Source organism: Sinocyclocheilus rhinocerous, unplaced genomic scaffold (genome assembly GCF_001515625.1).
Source record: "Sinocyclocheilus rhinocerous isolate Xijiao unplaced genomic scaffold, SAMN03320098_v1.1 scaffold3870, whole genome shotgun sequence".
Classification (NCBI taxonomy): Eukaryota; Metazoa; Chordata; class Actinopteri; order Cypriniformes; family Cyprinidae; genus Sinocyclocheilus; species Sinocyclocheilus rhinocerous.
In genome coordinates this window covers 14,221-25,461 of record NW_015662158.1, presented here as the reverse complement: position 1 = coordinate 25,461, position 11,241 = coordinate 14,221, and the positions used below count along the sequence as shown (strand labels likewise).

General features: G+C 36.9%; 1 protein-coding gene across 1 annotated transcript in view; it reads left to right on the top strand.

Moving 5' to 3' along the window:
• The first annotated feature begins 660 nt into the window (after positions 1–660).
• The window catches only part of LOC107727474 (HHIP-like protein 1), an 18,008-nt gene continuing 7,427 nt past the window's right edge, over positions 661–11,241 (top strand). Inside the window, exons 1-3 of the mRNA XM_016537345.1 lie at positions 661–1,086; positions 7,615–8,261; positions 9,495–9,638. Coding sequence (XP_016392831.1) covers positions 799–1,086; positions 7,615–8,261; positions 9,495–9,638 — 1,079 coding nt within the window. The 5' untranslated portion in view covers positions 661–798. The remainder of the gene's footprint in view (positions 1,087–7,614; positions 8,262–9,494; positions 9,639–11,241) is intronic.

Here is an 11,241-nt window from a genome sequence, read left to right as displayed (position 1 = left end):
GAAAGTGTATTTTCATGAAAGTGGGCCTTTTACTTCATTAATATTATATTATCTGCAAGTACAGTTTTTTAACACTTATAACACTTATAACACTTTAACACTTTAACACTTTAACACTTAAGATATGTAAGCTGTTTGAAATAGGTCATTAGGTCACTGAGTTCCAATTTATGTTAGGATGCAACATCAGATCAGACAGCAAAACAGCTCACTAATTTTTGGAAAAGAGCCATAAAATAATTTGACAAAACCCAGCACCCACCACAAACACAGAGCAATGTTGCATCATACTGAAAATGTTATTTAACTGACTCAATCTTGACTACATGCGAGGTTGATATGTTTTGTTGAAAACTAGATTTATATGACAATTGCATAAACAAAAGCTGGCGAAATGAAAGGACTAACATGAGAGAAAGAGGCTCGGGTTCAATCGGGGGAGGGAGGCTGCGAGCGTTTGATGCAGGCCAGCCGCAAGAAGAAGGAATGTGTCTGCCGGAGAATGAGAGACAGCGAGGGAAACGCTGAGGAGGAGACCGGGTGGAAAGTGGGAGGGAGTATAGAGAAGCGTGTGTGTAAAGCATGCATGTGTGTGTGGCATGGCTGTTGAATGAGTGGGCCTTGTGTAGCTGCTTCTCTGCCCCAGAGCCTCCTGTCAGAGCAGTGTGTGTCTGTGAGTGCGTTTGCACGTGTTTGCAGGAGACAAACCACCGGCCACCGCAACTAACCGCCGGAGAAACTGCACACCATTGGTATTTCTCAAACTCAGCACAAGCCACACGAGTTTTCTCCTGTGCGATGAGAGGAATGAGAGTGTGGATAGCTCTTTGCGTTCTCTCTCAGAGTGTGATTCTGGTGGTCCTCCTGATCCCTCAGCAGGGAAATGCCCACCCACAGTGCCTGGACTACAAGCCTCCGTTCCAGCCTCCGGAGCCCCTGCACTTCTGCAAGGAGTACGCCAAATTTGGATGCTGTGACTTGGACAGGGATAACCGAATATCCCAGCGCTTCTATCAGATCATGGACTACTTCGATCAGACTGGATTCATGGCCTGTGGGAAGTACATCCGCAGCATTCTTTGCCAGGTGAGTCTCAGGTCAGGCAGGTTGATTTCTTTGCTGTTTTAAAAAAATCTCTGTAGAAATGCACATAGAAGAATTTAAATGCATTGACAGGGTTGTTGAGTGAAAAAAAAATAAAAAAGTTTATATCTGTCTCAGTTCTCGCTGCTTGTGTTCTTTTTTTTTTATTATTTACGTTCACTTATTTTGGATGTGGATGTGCCGTACTTTGTTGTGCCCTGTCTTGTGTTGTACAATATGCAAGGTTACCCAAGAAAGAAAATTCTGTCATCATTTGCACACTCTTTATATTTTGAAGAATGTTGGTAACCAAAGAGTTGCCGGTAGCCATTGACTTCTATAGTATGAAAATGAAACATATTATGGAAGTCAATGGCTGTTGTCAACTCTTTGGTTACTAGCATTCTTCAAAATATAATATTTTGTGCTCAACAGAAGAGAGAAACTCATACGGGTTTGGAACAACTTGAGTTTACGTGAGTAAATGATGACAGTTGTCATTTTTGGGTGAACTGTCCCTTTAACTTTAATTCAAGAAATTCTCTATAGAAATGTATATATAAGAATTTAAACAGCTGTACAGGGTTATTGGATTATATGTATTTATTACTTAATTATATTAATATTGCTATGAAATTTAATATACAAAATATAATAATTAAATATTCATAAATATTTTATATTTATATTAATTAAATTATTTATCCAGTTTTGTTAATAAATGATGCAGACTGTGTCCCATTCATCAGTGTTTATAGTACAGAGGAGGTTACATCATTGCATGAGTTACATCATTTTTGTTTTGGCTATGCTTTAATAAGGCTGGATGATTTCTGAATTTGTAATGAGCTATTTTTAGATGACTTTGGTTTAATTGTAAGATATTACTAGTTATGGTAATTTTGTGTGAATTTTACTCTACAGTTTAAAAAAAATAAGCCCACACATGTTCAACTTAAGTCAACATAAACAAGATACATATATATATACAGTATATGTTATTTTTGGTGTATTGGAATAAACTATATGTAAAACCATAATTCCTTTCTGGGGCCAACCAAAATTAACATCCAAATTATAGTCACCTTCTTACATCATTGCAACTTCAAGGCTGCTGGGATTAAATGATACTAATTTACCATATGGTTTTGAGCTTGCAGTGGGATTGCGGTTGGCGAAGGGAACACCTGATTTATTTGACTACTTAGTGTTGAAGCTGAGCTCAATGATTGTCTTTGTTGGAACATTTATCCCAGATACAGAGAGCTGCTTGTGTTCTCCAACCTGCAGAGAAGCAAAAATATATGCTTCCTCTCTAACTAGGCATATCATATTCCTGTGGAAAGGTCAGGGCAGCAAAGATACTGAAGAAAGAGAGAAAGAAAGAGCAAGAGTAGAGGCTAAGCTACTTTCATAATACATCAGTTTTGAATCTGATTGGTCGAACCTCATTCCTAGAGAGCTGATATTAATTTCAACAGCACTGGAACCTTGTTTTTGTGCTTTCCAGACTTTCATCTGTAGAGGTCGACAAGTGGCTGCCTTTATGAGTCAGTGAATCATTCAATATGCTGATTTTTTTTTTTTAAGATCAAAACAGATCACAGTCTATAAGAAAGAATCATTGAATTATTCACTCAACCAATTCATATGCATTGTTTCTGGTGACCGTCAATATGAGTGAGTGATTGAATTGTTCACTCAGCCAATTAATTCAGATTCTTTCAGGAACATACTTTAAAGGGGTCATATGATGCTTTTTTAAAGATCATTATTTTGTGTATTTGGTGTAACAGAATATGTTGACATGCTTTAATGTTCAAAAAACACATTATTTTTCAAATACTGTACATTATTGTAGGTCCTCTATGCCCCGCCTCTCTCAAACGCTTCGTTTTCTACAAAGTCCCTCCTTCCGACAAGCGCAGTCTGCTCTGATTGGCCAGCTGACCCAGTGCATTGTGATTGGTCGAACACCGCAAGCACGCGTCGGAAATAAAAAGCCTCTTACCATAATCGCAGCTTCAGCTTTCAAAATAAATGTAAAGACAGAGCCGGAAAGGGGAACAGAGTCACGTGACAGACACAGTGATGAAGCTGGTATGCGTTTGCAGTACACAAGCCACGGTTAAGACAGCTGAAATCTGTCTTTCGCACTGACATGGCTGCATCAACACTACTGCTGTTCCTGAAACCACGCCTTCTTTCTTTGCGTGAACATTTGGGCCGCATTATGCAAATCTTCCCACATAGTGAGGTAGATATGTGGGGGCCTTTTAGAACGAGCCGTTTTAGGGGGGCGTGGCAGAGTCTTAACTTTGATAAAGAATATCTCTTTGGTTTTGAGACTTTAGTCTTTGCAACTTCAGGGATCTTATCTATGCACAATCAGCTTGTAACACTCCAAAGAGAAAGGAAAACTTGAATTCGCATCATATGACCCCTTTAACTACACTACTGTTTGTTTCTTGGAGAACTTGACAGACCAAAAATAGAAATACTGGAAATATCACGAAAATGTTTTGATTATTATGAGTGCACACTGCAGTTGTCTCATCTGCCACTTGAAATGCGTGGGCTCTTTAAAGTTGGGTGGATTCTGATTGGCTGTCAGTGTTTTTTTAATCGTTGATCAGCTGTAAAAACAAACAAAAAAAGTGATTTTAATTATATTGTTTGTTCTATTGTTGTAATGAGCAGTCCACTGAAGGCGAGTGTGCAGTTTATTAAAACAAAGCAGAATCCAAAAATCCCAACAAATACAAAACAAAGATTTGATTTGACATGAACAGACTTGGCTTGGCATGAACAGGCTTGACTTAAACACTCACCGACAGCAGGGCTACATACATTCAAGTGTACCAAATGACACAGCTTACAAAAGTCCGGCACATAATCCTCAATGGGCCGGTTTCCTTGGCGAAGTCGTAGAAGAGCAACTGCTGGGTTCATAGTTGCGGTCGAGTATTCTGTAACAAACGGGCCACTGAACGGCAAGTCGTGATGAACCCAAGTGCAGCTTTTATTCAAAAGTAATAAGTAATATATGCTTTTATCAGTGTTTTTTGATAAACATGACTCAAGGTAACAGTGTGACTACACTAAAAAAGCTTTTACTGTTATAAAAACACGAATTGTTCGAATAAACATGCAACAGACGTCGTGCTTGTCATCACAAAATCTGACCAATGAGAATAAAGTGTGTCGTCATCAAGGCTCTCGCCGCCTATTTGGAGCAACTGCAGCGCCTGACCTCGGCGGCTGGTCTCGTTTTGCTCTCGCAGTACTTCGGTTGCACATGTGATCGTAAGCACCGATCAAAGTCGGACAAATGTTCTAACCAGAATGCATTGCTTTTGTCAGGCGGCAGCCGATCTTTGCGGCGCCGCATGAAGTCGAACAAGCCTAATGAGAACATGACACATGAACTAAAGAACCAATCAAAACATAACACATAGACAAGGGAATCACATGACAGAGCATGACTGTGGCCAAACTGCAAAATAAAAGACAAGCAACAAAACCCAAACTCCACGTTACAATTGTTCAGTGATGTGGAGTTCTTTATTCTCATAGAATTCGAATGCATATTAAAATTTTATAGTTATTGTTATAGTTATCGCCCTTGTATGATCATTCACGATTCAAACAGATGGCTGTCATTGAGTCATTCACTCAACCAATTCATTCAAAACCACTGATTTGTTCTGGATTGCAACAGGTGACTGTCTCATGAGTGAGTCATTGAATCATTCACTCAGTCAATTTGTGCAACGATTATGATTCATTCATGTATGCAATGCCACTACTGTGTGTTGCTTGGAGAAGCTGGCAGACCAAAGATGGAAATATTGGAAATATCTTGAAGATATTTTCTCTAAAATGTAAGTTGTGTAACATCAATATCATTCTTAGAATGGTCTAAATATCCGCTTGGTTGCAATTCAGAGGCTGCAGAGCACTCTTGCTCATGTTATTGCATTAATAAATAGCTGAATTTGGCAAAATATTGAATATGTAATTAGTAATCGTATTCTCAGGTATGATCACAACTTTGGATGCCCTCCTGTTTTTTGTTGTTGTTTTTTTTCTGTGGTTCTTGAGAACCAAAACCAGATATGTAAGAAATGTCTGTTTCATGATGCATTAAAGGGGTTAAAATAATAACTCTTTCAACAGGGAAAAGCTGTAAACTCATAATTGCCTAACGAGTGACGGGCACAGACATATAAGCTAATGGGCTTTCAGGCCCAGTAGAGTGGAGCAAATGTGTTGATGAGTGAAACCCTGCAGGGACCATCTGTTGAACTAAATGATAACAACAGAGATTGTGAGCTCCTACAGACTCTCATAATTACAGAAGCATATCAACACAATTACACAAAGGACAAAAACAGAAGAACACAATGACTGGGCAAGAACTTACAATGGGATCAGAAGGTATGGAGGACAAAAATATGCAGTGCATCTGAAAGAAAGAGAGCATGGGAATTAGTGCTTTTCCCAGCATTGTTCAAAACAAGTAGACACTTGGCATTTTACTTAGAAGTGTTTACTATAATCTTGAATGTGAAACAATAGTTAAAACATTCAATACAACTCCTCAACTCATCTTATATGATATCCATGAAGCAAAATAAGCAAAATAAGTCTTTTATTGGACATTTGAGGGTAATATATTGACCCATGACCTACAGTTTTTTTATTACGCCTGAAAACTACAGTGGAATTATGTCGATTCAGAAGTTTCCTTGACATAGACATTCAGTCCAACTCATTTCTGCAAGGTTTTTCCTCAATGCTAACAGGATATTACATAACCTTATGTGTTGTTTAGGAAATGCTGGACTCATTTTAAGGTCTATATTTTGTTTGAATTGCAATCAAACATCATTAGAGAGCCTTGAAACATTATTCATCCACCTTTTGGCCACATTACAGATGTGTTACGAGTGAGTTAGCCCATCAATCCAAGCCACTTTCAGGTCCATTATTTATTTAATGTCATTATAGTAATCTCGGATGACTTCCAGTCCCGAGCTGGCAGTATCGTTGCCAAGGCTGGCTCGGTCCTCTGATGGGTGTGGTGTTGTGGTTAACATAATGAGGGCTTGGTTAGTCCAAAATGTCCAAGAGTTACTGTATTTATAGCTCAAACGATCATCACCAGCTGCTGGATTGAATCCTGGGATCCCGGCTGTAGAGAAGACGTGCAGAGTGCCACGTTTGCCAGACGATGAGGAGGAGAGAAGCCGAAAGCCTTACACAGCAAATACTTTTCAGATGGATTAGTTATTTGAGATTAACTGAAAGTTTATTGAAGATAGTAGCAAGTCATTGTTCACGGGTCAATGACATGACACTTTTTTATGGCTCTATAAATTTATAAAAAAATGCAGTACATTAAAAATGCAACTCATACACTATTAAAAACGAAGGTTCTTTATTTGCATATATGGTTCTATGACAGAGGATCTTTATAGCACAAGTATGAGTATTAAAATGTTCTTCACACTAAGCAAAAATGTATACTCAAAGGTTCTCTGAGAACCCAAAATAGTTATTCTAATTGCGTTGCAAAAAAAAAAAAACCTTCAGAAGAATCCACATCAAAAAAAAAAATCTTGAAAAGAAAACCGTGTAAACCTGGTATAATATTTCTTAGAAAAAATGTTTTAAAACTACTTGACTTAACAAAACCTATCATGCACAGAAATGCGGAACAAAAACATAAAACAGTAAATGCTGTCATATCAGATCATTTGAAAATGTATTTTACAATTATTTTCGAAAGTAATAATTAAGATATGTACACTTGTATTCAGTGTGTAAGAAAAATGGCATGTGGCATAGAGGTTTTTTCAAAAACTGACAATTGAACATTTAACATTGCCATTAACAAATAAAATATAAGTGCATTTATAAGACCTTGGCAAATGCGTTTTAAACTAAATTTTTAAAAGATTTTTCCTTTTTTATATAACTAGCTGTCATAAAGTCTCATACTCATGCTTAACACTTAATAGTTTATAGTTATCGTCCTCAAAGGGATAATTCACCCAACAATGCAAATTGTGTCATCATTTCTCAGCTTCAAGTTGTTCCAAAACTGTATGAATTTCTTTCTTCTATTCTTCTATGAAACACAAAATAAGATATTTTGATGAGTTGATAACCAAAGTTTCAGTCCCCATTGCTCATGCATATTTGCCACGTTCACCGTGCTTAAGTAAGGGATAATGCATGGCTAGCTGTGCATTAAACGGTTTTACTGCATACCTGCCAGCCAATCAGAATCCAGTATTCAGACAGACCATGGTATAATACAGTATATCACTACACTAATGACAATAGGTAATAGAGCTTTAGCCAAACTTTCACTAATGTGACACACTTTTAATGTGGTCAACGTAAAGCTGAATCTTAGACTGAAGTAATCTTGATCTGTCTGGGACTGTTACTGTTAGAGAGGCTTTAGAATTCATATATCACTGTTGAAGAAATGTCCATGCTTTGATTTGTTTGTTTCAGGAATGCTCTCCTTACGCAGCGCATCTGTACGATGCAGAAGACGCAAACACCCCGATGCGGGAGCTTCCCGGCCTCTGCGGAAACTACTGCGAGGATTTCTGGCTCCACTGCCGTTACACTCTCAGCCTTCTGATCGACAACAACGAAACGCATGCTATCGAAGAAGACCGGAGCAAGTTCTGCAAATATCTAGAGCTGAAAGATCCCGAGTACTGCTACCCAAACGTCCTCTCCAACTCCGCGCTCAATGCCGACCTGGGAGACGTGAAGGCGGATCCGCAGGGCTGCATTCAGTTATGTCTGGAAGAAGTGGCGAATGGGCTTCGCAATCCTGTGGCGATGGTACACGCCAATGACGGCACGCACCGCTTCTTCGTGGCGGAGCAGCTGGGTTACGTGTGGACTTACCTGGCCAACGGTTCTCGGATCGACAGGCCCTTTCTGAACCTGACCAGGGCGGTTCTGACCTCGCCTTGGGCCGGGGATGAGCGAGGGTTCCTCTGCATCTCACTGCATCCTCACTTCACAAAGGTGAAAAAGGCCTACGTTTACTACTCGGTGTCTGTGAAGAAGCAGGAGAAGATTCGCATCAGTGAGTTTCTCGTGTCTGATTCGGATATGAATATGCTGGATCACTCCTCAGAAAGGTGAGAGACCGAAATGAGATATTCACATGTTATGTTCCACTCAACTCGACCTGCATATTTCATGGTTAAAAACATTATTTTTAATGTATTTTGGTATGCCAATTTCTAAGAGTAATTTTTATTTATTTATTTAATTTTTATTTACACTTATATCCAAAGAAACATATACTCTCTGTTAAAAAAAAAAAAAATATATATATATATATATATATACATACACACGCACATGCGCACACAGACACACACACACTTTTTTTGATTAAAATGTTAAAATGCTTTAACCCTTGTTTTTTTTTAATTTTTTTTACTTTATCAGAATGGTACAAAACTTGATAAAGGTGAGGGGAAAAAAATCATGGACGTAATTCAAAAAGGTTAAATAGTTCTTCAATAAATATCATTTAGTATCATAAAATCCCCTAAAAAAAGTTTAAAAAAAACATGGAAATAAATCATGCATGTTTCAAAAAGGTTAAATTGTCCCCTTCATAAATATTATTTTGTATATACCCTAAAAATGCAAAATATTAAACAAAAAACTTTAACGAACTAAAATATAGTACATTCATTTTATTGAAATACAATAATATAGAGTACTTATTTTATAAATGATTACATTATATTGATAGTAAAGTGCAAGAATAATAGGCATACAATAAAAAAAAAAATAAAAAAAAAAACATGATTTTAAAGTTTTTTAAATTGGTGCCATACTCTAACTGATCATTTTGATTCAACATTTTTTCTTTTTTTTTTTCTTTCTGTAACTGGCAGTATGCATCAAATGCTGTCATTTAAGCTTAAAATTACACTAAGGAACACTGATTTTTTTTTATTTTAATTTTTTATTAGGAACAAATGCACAAAACAAATCTGTAAATAAAAAAACTCATAATAATAATCCTGCTTCACCTCAAATATTCTTCCATCATTCATCCATGTGTGTTCCAGAAATTATGGTGGCAGATACTTGATTAAAAAAAGAAAACTTCCTCTTGCAATTTTATATTTAACATACAGGTGTCAAAAGAGAGCCCAGAATCTATCTTTATTTACATGTTTGGCAGATGATTTTGTCCAAAGCTGCAGGAAAGGATACATTATTTGATTAATCAGCAGCTCAAAATGAACATATTCTGAAATAAAAGACTTTCTCTTAGATGTGTGATTTTCACCCCTTTTGTATCCGTTTGTGAAATGGTTTAAACTAGCTATGCTTATTTTGGTTCCCAGGACAGTTCTAGAAGTTGATGAGCCTGCATCAAACCACAATGGAGGTCAACTACTGTTTGGGTTGGATGGATATCTGTACATATTCATAGGAGATGGTGGCAAAGCGGGAGACCCTTTCGGGAAGTTTGGGAATTCTCAAAACAAGTAAAGCATCTTTATTTATCTTTATTTGACACATTTGCCTTTTACAGAATGCACTATTTTTAACACCTATTTTTTACTGTAAATTGACATGATGTCAGTGCAAACATTCACATTATCATATCTGCTAACTACGGAAGCCTGTTTCCACCACAGAATAAAATTTTTTTTTTTTTAAAGTAATCGTGACTTTGTATTTTACTATTTAGATTTTTTTTTCTCTGAATTGCAAGATATAAACTTAGAATCTTAGAAAAAAAAAATCAGAATTGCGAGATTTAAACTGAACTCTGAGATTGTGATTGTGAGCTAAAATGTTTTTCCCTTAGAATTGTAAATATTTGTTATTAGAATATTGTACATATTCATTCATTCATTCATTCATTCATTTATTCATTTATTTATTTATTTAGTTAGTTAGTTAGTTAGTTAGTTTGTGAAAATGGACTTCCATAGCCAGCTAATGTATTCCTATTAGTCACACACACACACACACACACACACACACACATATATATATATATATATATTTATTTTTTAAAGGAACATTTTGACTGTAAATGGCTAAAAATCTCTTATTGTTGTATTCTACAATTTAAAATAATGAAGCAAATTCAGCTCTTAAGGGGATAATGCAATACAAAAAAAAAAATCTGTATTTACTCATCCTCATGTCATTTCAATTCCTTATGCTTTTCTTTCTTCTGTAACGAATCAGCTCATGCGAAATATGAATAATTATTCATAACTAGTTATAATTAATTATGAATATTTTAGTAACCATGGGGGGCCCTGGTGTCGTGGCAGACATCCTGGCATCCAGTTTATTTGGTGAGGGGACTGTGACGATTTGTTAATCTAATGAATAATTGATTTGTTAAATCAAATGAAAAATGGTGTGTCTGATTGGTCCAGAAGCTACACTTCCGTGGAACAGAATAAAATATATTTTGTTGAATGAATTAGCTGCTCTTTTCCATTCTGGTGCAGTCAAGCATCAAGTATAGGATAAGAAAATCACCATCAAAAAAGTCCAAAACCTACAAAAAATATATTGTATGTTTTCAAAAGATGTGGATGGATCACTTTATTGGTATTTTAATGATGTTTGTGTCATTGCATTATTCAGGTTCAGATGTTGGCGTTGATTTGCCCCGGTTGAGTAATGCACATTTAGCCAGACAGACACACAGCCTCACAATATTAGCCTTGGCTCTGCCGCCCTGCTTTCCCCGTGTGACATAAGCAGCGCTGCAGAGCCTGGTGAATATACACTCACAGACTCACAAGCACACAGCGAGCCTTTCATTCTTATAGAGAGAGCTGTCAGAGCCACAGCGGTCTTGGAGTCCTGCTGCCGATGACGAGCAGAGACGCATACTATATTGACACTACATGTTGAATGTGGAGGTTCAGTCTTATCACACTGTTAGCTCTTCTGTGCAACACGCAGTATGGAAAAGCTTAAAACCTTATAGCAACATGATCAGCATCACAGTAACTTTTAATTAGACTTTTGGGCACTCAGTTCCAGTTGCTTTGAATGTCTGTTAATATGTGGTTACTTGCAATGCTTTGAGCTCACAGAAAAGTGTAGTTATAAGCA